The following is a 21,173-nucleotide window of genomic DNA, read 5'->3' as shown; positions in this document are numbered from 1 at the left end:
AAGCACTGATTGCGCGGTGGCAAAATACCAGTACAGCAGAACAAATCTGCCCTTGAAAATCTCGAAGGGAGGGTCTCTGAGATCAGCTGCTCTGGCCTTTTCCTTCCTGTAAAAATCAGTGTGTAATTGGGCGAGAGATGGAGGCGAGGTTTACCCTGTGCAGCAGTGGATTTCTCTCCGGAGTCCGGCTTGGCCACTTTTGGGAAGGGGAGGAGCCAGAGCCCAAGGCTGGGACTTTCTATAATGCAATGCAAGTACTCACTCATCCTCTTGCCCGTAACAAGTGCTGCTGGAAAGAGAGTGGCTGAGAATAAAGAATTCGCCAGCTGACTGGGAACCCCAGTGAGAGGTAGGGGGAGGTGGAGGGCTGTCTAACTGCTTGCACCAGGTACAGAAGGCATCCGGGGCGTGTTGCATCATGCTGGGGCTCGCTGCTTGCAGGACAGGAAGAAGAGCTAGTGCTGTCACCCGGCGTTTGCTGCATCCCGCGCCCCACAGAGCTGCCCCCAATCCCCCGGACCCTACCAGCAACAAAAAGTGCTTTAATCCCGAGCTGCTAAGCTTCCTCGTCTGCCCACTCTCCCACAAACCTCTCAGGTACTCGTTTGTCACTTTTTCCCCCTTGGGGGAGGGGGGTAGCGAGAGGACTCGGAGAACAATCATTTTCTTTGTCTGTGGTTGCTCATCTGGGTCTGAGAAATTGCCTGGGGAAGGGTGAAGCTGCTGTAACTTGTAAACAGGGACTCTGTCCCTTCCATTCCCGGTAATAAAGGGAGCAGCTCAGCTGAGCTCCCTCTGATCAGTTTAAGGGCTGGGAGGATGAAGCTGCAGCTGGCTCAGGCTCCTCTGGTTCCGGCTTTTTGGGTTATCTGTCCGATTCGTTCAGTTCTTGGGGCCCTACTATGTTGCAGCTGGGGTTTGGGATGCCCTCCAACAAGATAAAAAACGGGTTGACCGGACATAACAGAAATTCCATTGAACCCGTGAATGTTCGTCGGATTTTTAGGATGCCAGACTACCTTAACGAGCACTGCCTTCCCTTTTAATTTCCAGCAGCAGCATGATGGTAGTGCTCCCGCGCTGGAAGGGCGCGTCATAGGGGCGCTGAAGCCAGTAGGCGGAGCTTGCCGCGGTTTCAGTACACCCAAAACAATAGCAAAAGATTATTAGAAATAAGGGACTGCTTTGGGGTGTAAGAAGTCTAAAGCTGTTCTACTTGGATAAGCAGTGCCTTAAAAGGTGGAGGAGAAAAGATTTTTATTTATTTTATTTTTGTACTTATTGGAGAGCTTTTTAATTTACTGAAAAGGTTCCCCGACATGAATATGATGAAATAAAAACGGAATATCACAAAAACAGCTTCAAAACGTATTGTAGCAGGTAGAAACAGTAATTATAAACTCGGTATTTTGTGCTCATTTTCTACACTGTTCTATACAATACAGATAAATTTCAGTGAAGATATCCTGTTTCCTGACTGGTTCATCTTAACTGTTGTTGTAATCTGCCATGGGAAGCCTGGTGTTATAGAGATGATAGAATATATAGAAATTAAATGGAAGTAGAATTTTAAACTCCCCTTTAATAGGGGCACATGGAATCACGTCTTCATCTGTTTTATAGAAGTTTACCTTTTAGATACACAAATAGATTATTCTGTTTTGAACTTGTTTCAGGGCAAGTGGTTTTATGTCAAAATTAAATATTTTGTTTCATGCAGATCACTTTTATTTAAAATGAATTGGCAAAAACTTTTCTTCACTGAACATGTAATTAAACTCTTGAATTTGTTGCCCGAGAATGTGGTAAAGGCGGTTAGCTTAGCAGAGTTTAAAAAAGGTTTGGACAGCTTCCTAAAGGAAAAGTCCATAGACAATTATTAATTTGGACTTGGGGACAATCCACTATTTCTGGGCTAAGCAGAATAAAATGTTTTCTACTTTTTTGGGATCTTGCCAGGTATTTGTGACCTGGATTGGCTACTGTTGGAAACAGGATGCTGGGCTTGATGGACCTTTGGTCTGTCCCAGTGTGGCAATACTTATGTACTTATGTTATGTACTTATCTATACTTATGGCTATGAATTCTCAACATGCAGCATCATTAAAAGGACAGACTTTAAAATGCCCAGTTGAGTATATATGCTAATCTTAACTTGGTTAAATGTTTCTGACGTATCTATCAACTTGCTTCCATGATATTACTGAATTCTATTATTCTGCCTCACTGTATTTTCAAACCTAAGACACATTGAACCCGAGTTTGGTTGGGATAAATTGGGAAATAAATGTCAAATTTAAAAAAAAAAAAAAAAGTATCCTCCACCTTTTAAGGCACTGCCTGTCCAACTGGATGGTGATAGCAGAACAAAACAAGTTTAGTCCAGTGAAGACTAACTCAAAATAACCTGTTTCTAAGCTGGGTTCTAGTGTTACCATATTGAAAATGCGACTATACCTTGCTTTTGTGGTTATGTTCAACTAATAAGTTAACCAAATAACTGGCTTTCTTGAAAATATTTTATAACCTTTGGATGCATGACTAGGACTAGGACCAAAAACACATATTTATGCAATATCACAATTCCTCATGTACATTCACAAAATAAACTTGTAGGGTGGATAGTGTTCACAATGAGCTCATTTTATGTTGCAGTGATTTTTATTGGTAATACATAAAAATTCACACAAACAAAAAATTGAGCAATACTGAACAATCTCTACACACTTCAAGTTATAACCCCCAATTGCTCAAATATGTACAGACAAATACTTATATCATCCCTTTTTTTGTTGTTTTTATATTCCTCCTCCCCTAACTTCCCACCATTGTTCTAATTCTTCAAATTCTGGAAGGCTTATACATTAAATACAACTTATCTCGCATGGCTTAGTAAACATTACCCACAATACTCTTCGCTAATCAAGAGAGTTTTCAGCCTGTTTATATCTTTTTGAAGGTGCGGTCTCCAGAATTGTACACAATATTCTAAATGAGGTCTTACATAGGGGTATCATCACCTCCTTTTTTCTACCAGCCTGTGCACCCAGGCATCCTTCTAGCTTTTATGTTTCAATATTTTGTATTGATAAAATTGGAGATAAGTACACAACAAACTCTATCATGTGCTTAATACAAAGCCTAACTTTTAAACAGGAGCATAGAAACATTCTGAACAGCAACCATTTAACATTTTCTTCCCCATCTTACCCCACTCTACCCCCCCCCCCATTTAACCCCTTCCCCCCCCCCCCAGGTTTTAAGTCTCCCAGCGAAGTACAAATAGAAATATTCTTTATGTCCATTCTGTAGTAACCCCGTCTTTCTTCCCTGCTTCTTCTTTTATCTCCTACCCTCCCCCTCCCCTATCCCTTCTTCTCTCTCCCCCTCAAATTCGACTCTGTGCCATCTGAAGCCGCGGGGTGCCCCAGTCCCCACCTTATCTAGTCCCTTCTTCTCTGCTTCTCTTTATATTCCCCCGCCAGATATCGAGTACAACACCAAGCTGCGGGCTCTGTTGGACAAGGATTGAAGATACTTATCCCAGGTTAAAAGAAATAATTTTTTACAATGAGCTTATTTTATTAAGTTATGTTCTAGCAGACTTATCTGCCAACTCCCTCAATTTGAGAAGCAAAGTGAGATACAAAATAAAGAACAAGATGAAAAACATCAGCAAATTACAACACAAAAATTCAAAAGTCAAAAACAAAAATTGTATTACTTAAACTCTAATTTTTACAAATCCTACCAAGATCAAAACAAATGTCTTAAAAGTTTTGCAAAAGGAGCCTTTCAACACTCATATTTCTGAAGGAAGATTATTCCATAGATAAAATGCCCAAAATAAAAAAGAATGAGAAAATAAAGCTTTGAATCTAGCAGACCTAATCATCAGAACACCTAGAAGCAGTTTATTATGACACCTGGTGGTCACAATAGAACTTGAGTATTGGGTAAATGAGACAAACCCTCTGGAAATTTATCTTCCAGAATTTTAAAAACTAGGCATCTCACCTTAAAACAGATCCTAGTCTGTACCGTCAACCAATGCAATACCTCAATAGAGGAGTCACATGTTCACTATGAGATTTACAAAAAATAAGTCTAACAGCAGAATTCTGGATCTATTGAATTTAATGGGACAACCTAGCATTTGTACCTAAATAAAGTGAATTGCAATAGTCTAATAAAGCAAGAATCAAAAGTATCACAATAATTCTAAAATTATCCCTCAAAAAATAGGAACGCAAAAAGTGAAGCTGCTTCATCTTGGCCTTCCTAACCAAACTATTAATTGAGGTACCATAGTCAACGAGGAATCCAATATCCCCAAAACCTTTGATTCCCATTCAGTATTTAGTTGAATACCATCACTGATTTAAATAGACTATGGAATATTTAACAAATTAACCCCCTGTTTACTAAGCCGCGCTAGCAGCTGCCATACGCTAATGCTGACACAGCCCATTCACTTTGAATGGGCTGCGTTGGCATTGCTGTACAGCAACCGTTAGTGTGGCTTAGTAAAAGGGGGTTAAGAGTAAACCATAGGATTGTGGTCTTATCAGCATAGTTTTAAGTATACAGAGGTGGACCAATTTTCTAATACAGTCTAGAGAGTTACACGGGGACAGAAATCTAACCCGTCCCCACCACAAGTAATCTCCTCCATCCCAGCCCTTGCTGTGTTGTAATCACCTTGACCCCCCCCCCTCAAGAAAGCCAGATTCTACAAGCAGTAAATAAATTCTAGTAAAAGTAACATAAATCATCATAAGACAGCAGATGTACAAATTGACAGGACCCAAAGCAGTCTAAAACAAGTAAAGTCAGAAACAATACAGTTTATACTTAACTAGCCGTTGAGCCCATAAAAACGGGCTGGTATTGGGGTTTCCTTCCTTCCCCGCGAGGTCGCCACCGCTACCGTCCCCCCCCCCCCCCCCCGGAGTCACCGCCATCCCTCTACCCGGCCTGGGCCCTCTCTCTCTCCGCTACTAAACTTACACATCCATTCGCCGGAACGCAGCACGCACATCAGCTGAGCTGCCGTCGGCCCTTCCTTCTCTGCCTGTGTCCCGCCCTCCTGTGACGTAACGTCAGCGAGGGCGGGACACAGGCAGGGAAGGAAGGCCGACAGCAGCTCAGCTGATGTGCGTGCTGCGTTCCAGCGAATGGATGTGTAAGTTTAGTAGCGGAGAGAGGGGCCGGGTGTGTGTGTGGGGGAGGGGGGGTAACGGTAGCGGCGACCGCGGGTGGGGGGGAGCGGTATCAACCTCGGCGGTGCAGTTTCCCTCTCTGTCCCGCCCTCGTCATCACGTATTGACGCGGGGGCGGGACAGAGAAGGAAGTCTCTACTGCGCATTTGCGAGTGAGTCGGTCACTCGCCGTTTATATGTTTGTTTGTTCAACCGCCCTTAGGATTCACCTTTCGGTTTAAAAAGCAAAAACCATGTGCATGTAAGGACTGGATAAACAAATTAAAGCAAAGTTTAAATCAAATGCCCTTAATATGTAATACATGGTAGCAATAATGAAACGGTGAAAGAATAAAAACATAGCAAGCAGCCTGAGGCAACAGATTTACTTTCTACTTAACATATATTAACTTTGTATAAACTTGGCAGCTAATAGTGTGCTGAACTGGACAATGCTGGCACATTTACACAGACGATGAACAGAACTTCTACATGAAGGAAACCCTTCCCTCATTATTCAATACCTGTCTGTGAAATAGTAATAAAAAAAAGGCAAGTGCATTTTCATAATATACCACTGCAATCCACAAAACAAAAGGAGCAAATTCCCACATGATACCTTTTCCTTTTAATGTAGGCAGAGGAAAAAACAAGCGTTTAAATGCTCCCAAGTTTCAACCTAATTCATGTTTAATGTGGGATATAAATGTAATAAATAAGTAAATAAATAGATAGAAACTCTGAATGTTGAGCACCTGATTCTCATAACATGATGTCTGTTTTAGTGGTCCATTACCAGGAGAAAAAAAAAACACCTCTGCATGAATATAACAGTGCTAGGGTGTCCCTTTAACTAGCAACTCCAAATGACACACTGATTACAATGTATAAACAAATTACTACTCTACCTATGAAAAGTTATTCTGTTATTATACTTCCTCTGTGTACATCCATATGCTGCACAAGTCGGTACGTTTGAAAATGTAAGTGAGATTAAATAAAAATGCTACCAACAGTAAAGAACAACGTGGATGAAGCAGCTCATAGGTTTGCTTTGTTTTGAGTGTACAGTGATGACCATCTTTAAATCTAGTTTAAAAGCCCACCTCTTTGATATTGCTTTTGACTTGTAACCACTTGCCTCCACCTACCCTCCTCTCCTCTTTCCTCTACAAATTAATTGCTCTGCCTGCTTTATTTTTTGTCTATTAGATTGTAAGCTCTTTGAGCAGGGACTGTCTTTCTTATATGTTTGTGCAGTGCTGCGTACACTTTGTAGCGCTATGGTAAAATTATGTATAATCATACCTGATAATTTTCTTTCCATTAATCATAGCTGATCAATCCATAGACTGGTGGGTTGTGTCCATCTACCAGCAGGTGGAGATAGAGAGCAAACTTTTGCCTCCCTATATGTGGTCATGTGCTGCCGGAAACTCCTTAGTATGTCGATATCAAAGCTCCATCCGCAGGACTCAGCACTTAGAGAATTACACCCACGAAGGGACACTCTGCCCAGCTCACCACCGCCGAAACGGGGGAGGGGAATTAACCCAGCTCATCCCCACACAAGTGGGGGAGGGGAATCCGTCCAGCTCATCCCCGCGGAGCGGGGGAGGGACACCACACCCGCCGATGCGGGGGGGATCTGGCTTATCCTGCAACCGCAACCGCGGGAGGAGCTGACTGACCCGAACACCGCCGAAGCGGGAGGGGTACAAACCTGCCCTACAGCCGCACGAAGCGGGAGGGAGTGCCGGCAGAATTTAAATCTCAATCCAGCCCCGTAAAACGGAGGGGAGAGGAATGCAGCAGCTCACTGTAACACAAACTCGTCTTAACTCTTGAAGAATCCAAGTGAAAAAACTTGAACACGAAGTCTTTCTGAAGTAACTGAAGACTAAACTTGAACCTGAAATGCAACCAGAACCAAAACAGTACAGAAATCTGGGAGGGGCTATGGATTGATCAGCTATGATTAATGGAAAGAAAATTATCAGGTATGATTATACATAATTTTACCTTCCATATCATCAAGCTGATCAATCCATAGACTGGTGGGATGTACCGAAGCAGTACTCACCCAGGGCGGGACATAGAAATCCCTGACCGCAACACTGAAGCTCCAAACCGGGCCTCCGCCCGAGCAGCCACAGTCAAGCGGTAATGCTTGGAGAATGTATGGGCCGAAGCCCAAGTTGCCGCCTTACATATCTCTTCCAAGGAGACGGAACCGGCCTCTGCCATCGAGGCCGCCTGAGCTCTTGTGGAGTGAGCCTTCAGCTGGATAGGCGGCACCTTCCCCGCGGCCACATAAGCCGCTGCAATGGCTTCCTTGACCCATCTTGCCACTGTAGGCTTAGCAGCCTGCAGACCCCTACGAGGACCTGTAAACAGGACAAACAGATGATCCGATTTCCGGAAATCATTGGTCACTTCCAAGTATCTGATGATGACTCGTCTCACATCCAGATATTTAAGAGCAGAGTACTCCTCTGGGTAGTCCTCCCTACGAAAGGAAGGGAGACAGAGCTGCTGATTCACATGGAAGCGAGAAACAATCTTGGGCAGAAAGGAAGGCACTGTGCGAATAGTCACTCCTGCCTCAGTGAACTGCAGAAAAGGCTCTCGACATGAGAGCGCCTGGAGCTCGGAAACTCTTCTGGCTGAAGTGATAGCCACCAAAAAGACTGCTTTCAACGTCAGGTCTTTCAGAGATGCCCTCGACAAGGGTTCAAACGGCGGCTTCTGCAATGCTCTTAGCACCAGGTTGAGATTCCACGCAGGCACCACTGAGTGCAGAGGAGGGCGCAGGTGATTAACTCCCTTGAGAAAGCGCACCACATCTGGCTGCGAAGCCAGGGAAGCACCCTTCAGGCGGCCCCTGAAGCAAGCCAGAGCCGCTACCTGGACCTTAAGGGAACTGAGCGACAGGCCTTTGTCCAGACCTTCTTGCAGGAACGCCAACACTGAAGAAATTGGAGCAGTGAAAGGAGAAAGAGAGCCTGCTTCACACCACGCTGCAAAGATACGCCAAACCCTGGCGTAAGCAGTAGAAGTAGAGCGTTTCCTCGCTCTCAGCATAGTGGCGATGACCTTGTCTGAGAAGCCCTTCTTCCTCAGCCGCTGCCGCTCAATAGCCAGGCCGTAAGACCAAAGGGGGAGGGATCCTCCATCACCACGGGACCCTGATGTAACAGGCCCTGCTCCACTGGCAGCCGCAGAGGATCGTCGACTGAGAGCCTGATCAAGTCCGCATACCAGGGACGTCTGGGCCAATCCGGACCCACCAGGATTATCCTGCCGGGATGCTTTGCCACCCGGTCTAGCACCCTGCCCAACATGGGCCAGGGCGGGAACACATAGAGAAGCTCTTGTGTCGGCCATTGTTGGAGAAGAGCATCTACTCCCAGGGATCGAGGGTCCCGTCCTCTGCTGAAGAAGCGCGGCACTTGGCAATTGGCCGATGACGCCATCAGATCTAGGCTCGGCCGGCCCCAGCGCTTCGTGATGTCCAAGAACGCCTGAGCAGATAGCTGCCACTCTCCGGGCTCCAAGGTATGGCGACTGAGAAAGTCCGCCTTGACATTCATGACTCCGGCAATGTGGGCCGCTGACAGCTGTTCCAGGTTCGCTTCCGCCCACTGGCATAGACTCATAGCCTCCTTGGCTAGAGGGGCGCTCTTGGTACCTCCCTGGCGGTTGACATAGGCCACAGCCGTGGCATTGTCCGACAGTACCCGTACAGGCTTCAGCACCAGTACCGGGATGAACTCCAAAAGCGCCAACCGAATGGCTCTGAGTTCCAGGAGGTTGATAGACCACTTCGCCTCTGCAGGAGACCAGAGCCCCTGCGCTGTCCTTCCCAAGCAGTGGGCTCCCCAGCCCGACAACGAGGCGTCCGTCGTGACGACAATCCACTCTGGGGTCACCAGAGGCATTCCCGCAGACAACTTGTCTGTCTGCATCCACCAGCTCAGCGCCTTGCGCACTGCTGGATCCAAGGGAAGACGCACCGCATAATCCTCCGACGTCGGAGTCCAGCGCTGCAGCAGAGAGTGTTGTAGTGGTCTCATATGAGCCCTGGCCCAGGGCACTACTTCCATCGTGGCCGTCATAGAGCCCAACAGCTGCACATAGTCCCAAGCCCGAAGAGGAGAGGCTACTAGGAACTGGTCCACCTGAGCCTGAAGCTTGACAATCCGATTGTCTGGCAGGAACACTCTGCCCACTTGGGTGTCGAATCGAACTCCCAGATACTCCAGGGACTGAGTCGGGCGCAGCTGGCTCTTCTCCCAGTTGATGATCCATCCCAGGGAGCTCAAAAGAGCAACTACCCGGTCCACAGCTTTGCCGCACTCCGCATAAGAGGGGGCTCGGATCAACCAGTCGTCCAGATAAGGATGGACTTGTACTCCTTCCTTCGCAGGAAGGCCGCTATGACCACCATTACTTTGGAAAAGGTCCGCGGAGCAGTAGCCAACCCGAAAGGGAGGGCTCTGAACTGGAAGTGTCGTCCCAGGACTGCAAAACGCAGAAAGCGTTGATGAGGAGGCCAGATGGGAATATGCAGGTACGCTTCCTTGATGTCCAAGGATGCCAGGTACTCCCCTGCCTTCACTGCCGCTATAACAGAGCGGAGAGTCTCCATGCGAAAGTGCCGCACTTTCAAGGCCCGATTGACCCCTTTGAGGTCGAGGATAGGCCGAACAGAACCTCCTTTCTTTGGTACCACAAAGTAAATGGAGTAACGCCCCTTGCCAAGCTGACTTTCTGGCACCGGAACGACCGCACCCAGGCGGATCAGATTGTCCAAAGTCTGTTGCACTGCCACAGCTTTGACCGGAGACTTGCAGGGAGAGAGTACAAACCCGTCTCTTAAGGGTCGGCAGAACTCTAGCTTGTAGCCGTCTCTGATGACTTCCAGCACCCAAGCGTCTGAAGTTATTGTGGTCCACTCGCCCAGAAACGAGGACAGCCGTCCTCCAATCTGTACTGGGGCGTGGACCAAGACCCCGTCATTGGGTACGAGACCCTGGGGGGAGGACCGGAGGGAGCACCTCCGGGACGGCGGTCTCTGCGAAAGGAATGCTGCTTGGGGGAGAAATTCCTCTTAAAGGAAGAGGGGGCAGAAACACCCGACCTGCCCGGGCGGTACCGACGGGCTTCCTGAAACCGTCCTCTGGAGGTACCGGGACGAGCACTAGCCCTAGCCCTGACCTCCGGTAACTTCTTGCCCTTAGACGTGCCGAGATCGGTCACGATTTTGTCCAGCTCGACCCCAAAGAGCAGCTTGCCTTTAAAAGGCAATTTAGCCAGGCGGGATTTAGAGGCATGGTCAGCAGACCAATGTTTCAGCCAAAGCCACCGCCGCGCAGAGACTGTCTGAGCCATGCCTTTAGCTGAGGCTCTCAAGACATCATACAGCAAGTCTGCCAAATAGGCTAAGCCCGATTCCAGGGCTGGCCAATCAGCCCTCAAGGAATGGTCCGAGGGGGAAGCCCGCTGCACCATAGTAAGGCACGCCCTGGCCACGTAGGAGCCGCACACTGAGGCCTGCAAACTTAAAGCAGCCGCCTCAAAGGACGACCTTAAGGCCGCCTCCAATCTCCTGTCTTGGGCGTCCTTCAGGGCCGTGCCACCTTCCACCGGCAAAGCCGTTTTCTTAGTCACCGCAGTGATTAAAGAATCCACGGTAGGCCACAGATAGGCCTCACGTTCACTCACAGCCAAAGGATAGAGGCGGGACATAGCCCTAGCCACTTTAAGGCTCGCTTCTGGGACATCCCATTGAGCCGAAATTAAGGTGTGCATGGCATCATGCACGTGGAAGGTTCTAGGCGGGCGCTTAGTCCCCAGCATAATGGCAGAGCCAACAGGGGCTGAGGGAGAGACGTCCTCCGGAGAGGATATCTTCAAAGTGTCCATGGCCTGTAACAACAGGTTGGGCAAATCCTCTGGGCGAAAAAGCCGCGCTGCAGAGGGGTCATCCGCTCCATCCGAGCGGGAATCCGTCTCCTCCAAGGAATCCGCAAAGGACCGTTGGGAGACCTCAGACACGCTGCCCTCATCTACATCGGAGGAGACAAATTCCTCCAAGGCCTGAGAATCAACCCGAGGGCGTTTACCTCTGGGAACCTCAACCTCTTTACCAGACGAGGGAGCGGGGGCAGCGTTGTGCATGAGGAAGGCCTGATGCAACAGCAAAACAAACTCGGGGGAGAAACCCCCCAGACCGTGCACTTCCGCATCCTGGGCAACAGCCCTAGGCGCGCTCTCAACCGGCGCTCGCAACAGCGGGGGAGAGACATGCTGCGCATCCAAAATGGCGTCCGGCGCGAAACTCCGCGAAGGAGCCGCGCGGGAAGAACGGCTCTTATTTTTAGCCGCTTCTGTGCCGTCGCCCAAATTAAGGGCGTTCATGGCATTAATGTCTCCAACCTCAAGGGCGGCCCAAGAAGAAGCCGGCCGAGCCGCGTGGCCGGCCAAGATGGCGGAGGCGAGGAGCGGGGGATGGGCGTTTATGGCGGGAAAAACCGCCACGCCGGAGGAAGGACCGGAACATTCATCGGTCACGAAACTGTCACCCAAGAAGGGCGAATCAGGCTTTAAGACCCCCGCATCCCCTCTAGAAGTGCTCAAGCGACCCGGGGAGCGACCCTTTGCGCCCTCGCCCTCCGACGCCATATGCCACGTGGAGATAAATCGGGGAACCCCCTGCCCGCTATAAAAAGGTAAAAATTACCTGCTGTCCGCTCCGAGCTGTAACGACCTGGTGTCTCAGTGAGTAGCTGCAATAGACGCTTAAATAAACGTCGAAATAAACGCCTTTAAGGCCGTTCAAAATTTTTTTTTTTTTTAACGGAGCCAGCGGGAGGGGGGAGAAAAGGAGGGACCTGGCACCACCAGGTTTGCACTTGCTCAAAAGAGCCCTCAACCCCAGGCACTCAACAAAACCTAAAAATTAGGCTTGGAGGCCTAGCCAGAGCTGCTGCTGCTGTGTGTGACCACCACCTGCTGAGATAGAGAACATACTGAGGAGTTTCCGGCAGCACATGACCACATATAGGGAGGCAAAAGTTTGCTCTCTATCTCCACCTGCTGGTAGATGGACACAACCCACCAGTCTATGGATTGATCAGCTTGATGATATGGAAATAAATGCTAAATAGTAGTAGTAGATGGCAGTGCAAGGAAGGGGAAACAGAGACTACCCTAACTGGCTTCATCTCTCACCCTCCCACCCACACACAATACTATCCATCCACCTCTCCTACAGGCCTGGATGTCCTCCCTGCACATGCTTCAGATTACCCTGGTGGTCTAGTGGCTTGCTTTGGGGCAGCAAAGGTCCCCACCCTTTCTTGCCCAGCAGTAGCTGTAACGTGCTGGGAACTGCAGTCCCACGTGGCTTTGCTGTATATAAGTACTACAGTGGGCCTGGCAGAGATAGAAATGGACTAGAGAGAGGGAACAAACAAAATCTGCTACATATGGGTGGGCAGCTTGGGGGAATGAGAGACAGGGCACTACCGCGAAAGCCCCAAGTGGGGAAAGTTGTGGTTCAGGAGCCTTAGCTTCCCCAAGCCTCTTATACTGGGTGCCTAAAGTCTACTCCCATGTCATGATTTTAGTTTTTACCTTGCCCTGTTTGCTTCCATTTTGGGCATGTAAGAAATCTGCAGAAATTCGCCTACACCAGAGGTTCCCAAACCTGTCCCGGGGGCTCCCCAGCCAGTCAGGTATCCACAACAAATAGTCATGAGAGGGATTTGCATGCACTGCCCCCACTGCATGCAAATCTCTCATGAATATTCCCTGTGGATATCCTGAAAAACTGACTGGCTGGGGTAGATACTAGGACAGGTTTGGGAACCTCTGGTCTAGGCGAATCCCCACAGAACTGGCACCAACACCTAAACCACTAAATTTATTCATTTGTTGTAGCCACCAGTTAATAGTTGTTCTGTTTTTTTTCCCTTCTGTGAATACACTCTTAAACCTGCTCTCCATTTTTGGGTTAGGTATGAAGAGTCCACTAATGAGCTAATTAATGAAGAGCTGGGAATAGCATACCCCATCATTGACGGGATGCCTAATATGATACCACAGGATGCACGAATGATCCAAAAAGAGAAGAAGCAAGAGGAGCCAGAGCAGAGCCAGCACTAAGTGGAGCAGCGCTGAGGGGAAGGCGATGGGCACATTTCTGTCTCTACCTACATTAACTGTGCTTGTCCCATTGCTGTCCTTGGTGGGTTTATTCTACTCAGCATCCATGGATGACGATTTCCCCCAGGGCTGCACCAACACAGCGAGCTTGTGTTTCTATAGCTTAATCCTCCCTGTCACCATCCCTGTCTATGTCTTTTTCCACCTGTGGACCTGGATGGGGATTAAACTGTTCAGGCACAATTAACCTTTTCCCCCATCCTCTAATTCTGCAGTGCTAATGGAAAGCATTTATTATGACTCATGTTAAAAGAAAAATAAAGCGTAAAACTGAAAGCTGCATTTTGACTTTTTAACTTTAATTGAGTGCATAGTGCTTTTTCTGTCACGTGAAGTCATTTTTCAAAATTTAAAACAAGTAGTAGTAGTGGGTGAATCATGAAAGCAGAATGAAGAGCTGTTTCCCTGTGTATGCTGCGTGCCAGGCTGGCTCTTTAGCTTGGGCCTCTGCACTCTGTGCTGTGACTTGGGGTTCAAAGTTTGGATCTCCTGCCCAGACCCTATGGTGGTGGAGGTAGTGCTGGTGCTGCTATGTCAACAGATCCTAGTTGCTGAAGCAGCAGTGCAGAGGGTGTTCTTAACATGAGGGATTCTTCCTGGGGCCATGAGGCACCAGCATCACGTAGATAGTACCCCTAGGGCCAGCTGTGTGATTAAAGGGGGGAAAAGGCCAAAAAATGTAAAAAAAAAAAAAAAAACCCAGTCTCTTTAAAAACCACTGTGGTCTTAACAGCACACCCAGAAGAAATAGTTGGTGACTATGGGGCTCATTTTCGAAAGAGAAAAACATCCCAAAAGTGTCAAAGCACCATTTGGACATTTTTCTTCTCAAAACATCCAAATCAGTACTTTCAAAACCTATTTATGCGATTCATCTGCAGTGCATCCGGGGGTGTGGTGGGGCATTTCGAAGGCAGGATTAGGGCGTGCCTAACACTTGGACATTTTACAGGCATAATGGAACAAAACAAAAACGCCCAGGACTATAACCAAGATGTTTTGGTCTAGACTTGTTTTCAGAACAAATAAACAAAAAGGTTCCCTAAATGACCAGATGACCACTGGAGGGAATCGGGGGTAACTCCCCAATACCCCCCCAGTGGTCACTGACCCCGTCCCACCTCCCAAAAATGTGAATAAAAATATGACTTGCCAGCCTCTATGACAGCCTTAGATGTTAAAGTCAAGTCTATTAGAGCAGCAAGCAGATCCCTGGAGTACTGTAGTGGTCAGTGCAGAGTGGGGGACCCCAGTCCCTATCTCCCTCTACCTGTCACACTTGTGGTAGAAACCATTTTGCACTTATTCTTTTTTGTTGTTTCGAAAATGCTGCAAAAACCAAAACGTCTAAAGCTCAAAACCTTGTTCGAAACAGTATTTTTGAAAAAAAAAAAATTAAATGTTTTTCTTTTTTTGAAAATGGCCTTATTTCCTAGTCGGATTTAGTCAAGACTTTGAGGTCATATCAAAAATGCCCCTCCACATAAACAAAGTGATCATTGCATGTTTCTTGGTGTTTTTTTTTGTTTGTTTCAGATGAGTGTAACACTGGTCCCTGTTGCTGCCTAGCTGCCACCGGATAGTCTGCTTCAGACCTATCTCTTACCTGATTTAAGTCTGCTCATAAGATGTGGCTCTTTAAACAAGCCTATTTTCTTATCTGCTAGAGATAAAGGTTCTTTTCTCCCCATTGTTTTCTGGTTTGTTGACTAACCTATTTACATATTATCTTCAGGAGAATTATTGTGCTATACGTCCCTTCCTATTGTTTCAAGGTTGTCTTGATTGGCCAGTTACAATTTATTACACGTGCACTGCCTTGATACTATTGTGATAGTGTGGATTATAAAATCTGCTAAATAGATAAAACAGATGTCATTTTATTGTAATAAAGTTGTGGGCTCAAGCCTTTGGGGTAAGATAAGATGTGAAAACTGTTAAGAAAATCTTTGAATATGGAGTGGAGAGTTTGTGTAAAATATCAATTAAAGAGAAGAATCTACAAAGGAACAAATTGAATTTCTACGCTACTGTTTATTTTTAGCCTGTCCTGGCTTCCCCCCCTTTGAAAACTTGGGATGCTATAGTTTTCACCCTGAACTGCTGCAAGGTTATAGGTGACCTTTTTTTCTCAATTTCATGGTCAACCAGTGGAGAAAAGCCTTTGATAGCTGAGGTGTTTGTTCACAAAATTCATTCTGGAACTATGATGTGTTGCCATGCACTTGCTTTGTGTGTCATAGCAGCCATTTTCTAAGGGAAGCCACAAGGGGCAAGAGTGAGGGGGCTTCGCTCCTGCCTCCAATGACCCCCACAGACCACCAGGGACATCAGATAGGGGAGGGGGGTCTAACTAGACCTCTGGGGAGTTGGGGGGGACAGCTCATTCATGGACAGAGAGGGGATTATTTTGGAGGCCTGGGAGGGGACCGGGAGAGCTTTAAAAGGGAAGTTATGTGTGTCCCAGCCCACATGCCTAAGCTAGTTAATTTGGGACAGCTTTTGAGGCTCCTGCCCGCTTAAATCATTTTGAATATTGGCCAGAATCTGTGTCCAACATTTTTTTTCTCACTATGCAGTCAGCAACAAAGGTGCAGGCCCAAGCAACCTTGTATGGGTGGAATATGGTAACTGATCTGTCTCTTGCTGTGAGTGTGGCAGCCCTTAATGCCTCAAAGATGCAGACATGCCAAGTCACACACATTCAGTGTGTTGACACACGCATTCAGGCCCATTCTCCAGCTCACATGGTTAAGGGGCCCAATCTCATGCACTAGTCCCTCCCTGTTCCTGGCAATCTGGCTCTCTGCACCACTCACTTCCCCCACCAGTTCAACATTGCCTCATACCTCCCTCTATACCCCCCTCTTCCCTCTTGTAGGTCCAGCATTTGCCTTCCTACCTAATCTATGTTCCTCTCTTCCCCCCCCCCCCCCCCCACCAACAAGCCCTACAAACCTGTGGTGTTTACCAGCACGTCAGACAGTGATTACAACAGGCTCGCTCTGGCCAGCCCCCGGGTCCTTCCCTCTACAACTTCCTGTTGCCGTGTGGGCAGAATGCAGTAGAGGGAAAGCCTCAGGGAGGCTGAAGGGAGCCTGTTGTAATTGCTGCCTGCAGTGCTGGAGAACACCTCAGGTTTGTGGGGGACAGGAAGTAGGAAGGCAACCATACTGGACCAACAGGAGGAAAGGGGTGAGGGAGAAGCTGCACATGAATGGAATGGAAGGGGGAGGAGGGAAATGCTGTACATGGATTGAAAGAAAGGGGTGGGGGCAAATGGTGCACAAGGGAGGAGAAAGGAAAGGATGTTGGGGTGGTGGTAGGGGACAGAAAGATGCCAGGACAGCTGCCAAGATTGGGGGGGGGGGAGAGAAGGGAGAGGAAGAGTTGGCAGGAGCTATGAGAAAGAAGGAAGACGGAGAGGTGCTAGACCTGCAAAAGGGGATACAGAATAGGAGCGAGGGAAGAGAGAGGAACACTTGCTGGATCCCTTGGGGGGGGGGGGCAAAGGGAAAGAAGAGATAGGGAGAGATGCTGACCTGAGGGGGAAGGAAGAGAGAGGGAGAGATGCTGGCATATAGCGGAACATAGGGACACAGATGAGTTATGTTGGACAGGGCAAGAATAGAGACATAGAGATGGGAGATGGTCAACGTGCCAGGAAGATAGGGGCAAGGACAGGGGATGATGCTGGGCTGGATAGATAGGGATGCAGAGAGAAGATGGATGATGGACATGGAGAGAAAAGTGCCAACTGGATGACTCTGACAACACAGTTAAGAGAAGAAACAGGAAAACTGAAACCAGAGACTGGGACCAACACAATAAGAAAAATAAAATAACCAGACAAGAAAGGTAGAAAAAAAGAATGTTATTTTCTATTTATTGATTGGAATACTTCATTTTTTGGAATGTGCATCTGCCAGAACTAATTTTAGATATGGCTGGGGCCCACGACAAAACCTCACTCACTGGCCTTCAATCGCCAGCATTGTGGTGGTAAATCTCTAGCTTTGGGATGGACCATGCTTGGTGTCTCTGAGGATGTGAGGATGAGGAAGGAAGATATTAATATTAGGTCCCTATTGTCTATTCCAGCAAATAACTGCTGTTCCGCAGGCAGGGGCAGACTGACGGTTTGGGAAACCGAACACTGCCCGAGGACCCATAACACCAGGGGGCCCCAGTGCCTCCCCCTTCGTTATCCAGCATTTCTCCCACTCTCCTCCCTACCCCCTCTCCAGTCCACCTTAAGCTGCATCTTCCAAGAAGGTTCCCTGGCAGCAGCAGTAATTCACAGCTGCTTTCTGCCACAACTTCCTGTTTACACGAGAGCAGACTGGGACAGAAGAGAGGCTCCAAGCAGGCTAGGGACAGCTTGTTCCAATAACCGCTGCAGGCACAGCCTTGAATTATTCCGCCCTAGAGGATGAGTATTGGACTGGTAGAACTGTACATATGTAAATATCAATAGGAGACACAAGACACTATAAAGTGAACAGAAAAGAATCTCCTTAGAGTCTGGACTGATACAAAACTGCCTTTAACAAGCACATTATTTGGATATAAGAGGAACTGTTATACTCTGAGAAAATATGAAGTTTGGAGGTCTGCCTGTTGCAGTGTTCAAGTAAAGTTTGCATTTTGTTCTAAAACCTGACTGGAGAGTTTCTTTGGAGTGCGAGTGAAGTTCTTTGCTCCCAGACTGATAAAGATTATACAAAATATACAACTTACCGGAGTAAGTCCAGCCCCGACCTGTGCCTAACTGAACTAACATAGTAAGTGACTGCAGATAAAGACCTGGATGGTCCATCCAATCTGCCCAACAGTCACATTCATTATCAATTCTAGATAAAATCAACAATGAACCTATTATATAGTTGATCATGCAGAGGAACTATGTTGTTTGTGGCCCCAGATCTAGGGTGCCTGACCTGAAGAGTTCGTCGGCGCTCAGGACATTGGAAGCGAGACCCAGATTACACTAGTTTAGGAAATGTACATCATGGATGTTTTTGTATTATGTTCAGTAAAGAGGAAATGTATTTCTGTTTTTCTCCGAGGACAAGCAGGCTGCTTGTTCTCACGACTGGGTTGACGTCCACGGCAGCCCCCACCAACCGGAACAAAACTTTGCGGGCGGTCCTGCACGCAGGGCACGCCCACCGCGCATGCGCGGCCGTCTTCCCGACCGTGTGCGACCGTTCCCGCTCAGTCTTTTCCGCGCTGGAGAGAGCTGCATTCGTCTCTCTCTCTGTCAGCCCCGGAAACCGGATCGCGCTTTCGCCGCGAACTTTTTTCTCTTTCGTTGTTCTCCGTTTTCTCTTTTATTTTGTGTAAAAAAAAAAACGCTGAACTTTGTTTTTCCCTCGTCTTTTAGCGGGGGCGTCTCGTTGCGGCCTTGTGGTCGATTTATTTTTGAGGTGTGATTTTTACTGCCACCATCGACGACTTTGACTTTGCCGACGCGATTTTTCCGTCGATGTCCTCGAAGGTCCCGAGTGGATTTAAAAAGTGTGATCGGTGCGGCCGGCATATCTCGCAGACCAACACCCACGCTTGGTGCCTCCAGTGCCTCGGGCCGGAGCACGATACCAAGACGTGCACCTTGTGTCTCGGTCTCCGGAAACGGACACAGGTAGCGAGGCAAGTTCCTCGGGACCGTCTTTTTGGAACTTGCGCCGGCCCCTCGACGTAGACTTCGACAGCATCGGTATCGACGGCCGGATCTTCGGTACCGGTATCGATGTCCACGAAATCGGCACCGACGGCACCGACCCCAGGAGCACAGGTCCCGTCGGCCCGCCGGTCCTCCGGAGACGACAGGGGTGAGAGGCTGCGTGGGCAATCGGCCCCGGTCACTCCCTCAACCCAGGGCCCTCGGGACCGAACCCTGTCGGACCCGATTCCTTGAGGCCGAGGGGGATCCACTTCCTCCTCTTCTGTCCCACCGAGCGCCAATGACAGGCACCGTAAAAAGGCGAAGAAGCACCGTCATCGGTCGCCCACGACGCTCCGGCGATAGGGATGAGTCGACGCCGAGGAAGCGGCAGCGTCGAGAGGAGAGGTCCCCCTCTGTAGTAGAGGTATCAGCACGTCAGGGTGCCAGCACTTCGGTGCAGTCTCCTGGACCCAAGCAGCTTCCGGCACCGACACCTCTACCGGCCCCCTCGTCTTTCCCGACAGCGGGCCTGGACGAGTGCCTCCGAGCCATCCTTCCGGGGATCCTGGAAGGGCTGATGCGCCAGACTGTGCTGGCGCCGAGGGTGCTTGCGCCCTCGGCGTGCTCTAGCCCGGTGCCGAGGCCTTCGACTGCGGCGCCGGTCTCGACCGCCACGCAGGTGGAGTCCCCGTCGACGTCGATGGAGGGAGCTTCATCCCTGCCGGCACGGGACTCCACCGCTCGACGACGCCACCGAGGCCTCGGTGCCTCGACGTCGAGCCGGGCCTGGTTGAGGACTGAGTTGCAGAAGCTCATGTCCAACACCGAGGCCTCGTGGGGGGAGGAGGAGGACACCAGATATTTCTCCTCAGAGGAGTCTGTGGGCCTTCCCTCCGACCCCACTCCTTCACCAGAGAGAAAGCTCTCACCACCTGAGAGCCTCTCCTTTGCCTCCTTCGTCAGGGATATGTTTATTTGCATTCCCTTTCCCGTGGTCTCTGTGGATGAGCCGAGGGCTGAGATGCTCGAGGTCCTCGACTATCCATCACCACCTAGAGAGTCCTCCATGGGCGTTGCACAATGTCCTCAAAGAGACACTGCTTCGCCACTGGTTGAGACCATTATCTAATCCCACCATCCCCAAGAAAGCGGAGTCCCAATACAGGATCCACTCGGACCCAGAGTTAATGCGGCCCCAATTGCCTCATGACTCGGCGGTCGTGGACTCTGCTCTCAAGAGGGCACGGAGTTCGAGGGATACCGCTTCGGCGCCCCGGGGCAGGAGTCTCGCACTCTGGACTCGTTTGGGAGGAAGGCCTACCAATCTTCCATGCTCGTAACCCGCATCCAGTCTTACCAGCTCTACACGAGCATCCACATGCGGAATAATGTGAAGCAACTGGCGGACCTGGTCGACAAGCTCCCCCCGGAGCAGTCCAGGCCTTTTCAGGAGGTGGTCAGGCAGCTGAAGGCATGCAGAAAGTTCCTGTCCAGGGGTATATATGACACCTGTGACGTGGCATCTCGTGCTGCGGCCCAAGGTATAGTGATGCGCAAGCTCTCATGGCTGCGTGCCTCTGACCTGGACAACCGCACCCAGCAGAGACTGGCCGACGTCCCTTGCCGGGGGGATAATATTTTTGGTAAGAAGGTCGAGCAGTTGGTGGACCAACTACATCAGCGGGAAACCGCCCTCGACAAGCTCTCCCACCGGGCGCCTTCAGCATCCACCTCAGCAGGTGGACGTTTTTCCCCGGGCCAGGCAGGCTGCGCCCTACGCCTACAACAAGCGTAGGTACACCCAGCCAGCCCGAAGGCCTCATCAGGCACAGGGACAGTCCCAGCGCGCTCGTTACTGTCAACAGCGTGCGCCTAAGCAGCCCCCTGCGCCTCCACAGCAAAAGCCGGGGACGGGCTTTTGACTGGATCCACGGGAACATAGCCGCCATCAAAGTGTCCGTACCGGACGATCTGCCAGTCGGGGGGAGGTTAAAATTTTTTCACCAAAGGTGGCCTCTTATAACCTCCGACCAGTGGGTTCTCCAAATAGTGCGGTGCGGATACGCCCTGA

The 21,173-nt window shown here is 49.1% G+C and overlaps 3 protein-coding genes across 3 annotated transcripts in view; 2 read left to right on the top strand and 1 right to left on the bottom strand.

Moving 5' to 3' along the window:
- Positions 1-21,173, bottom strand: part of LOC115462111 (E3 ISG15--protein ligase HERC5-like) — a 178,594-nt gene that overhangs the window by 57,457 nt on the left and 99,964 nt on the right. The gene's annotated exons all lie outside the window — the stretch shown is intronic.
- On the top strand, positions 404-13,402 carry PYURF (PIGY upstream reading frame). Its single transcript, XM_030190678.1, has 2 exons — positions 404-597; positions 13,227-13,402. Exons 1-2 carry the CDS (start codon positions 419-421, stop codon positions 13,372-13,374), a joined length of 327 nt encoding a protein of 108 aa, XP_030046538.1. The 5' UTR covers positions 404-418; the 3' UTR covers positions 13,375-13,402.
- PIGY (phosphatidylinositol glycan anchor biosynthesis class Y) lies at positions 13,379-13,714 on the top strand. Its single transcript, XM_030190679.1, has one exon. It carries the CDS (start codon positions 13,400-13,402, stop codon positions 13,619-13,621), a length of 222 nt encoding a protein of 73 aa, XP_030046539.1. The 5' UTR covers positions 13,379-13,399; the 3' UTR covers positions 13,622-13,714.

This window comes from Microcaecilia unicolor, chromosome 2 (genome assembly GCF_901765095.1).
Source record: "Microcaecilia unicolor chromosome 2, aMicUni1.1, whole genome shotgun sequence".
NCBI classification, from domain to species: Eukaryota; Metazoa; Chordata; class Amphibia; order Gymnophiona; family Siphonopidae; genus Microcaecilia; species Microcaecilia unicolor.
Note: the sequence above shows the minus strand (reverse complement) of the source record. Positions and strands in the feature narration are given on the sequence as shown.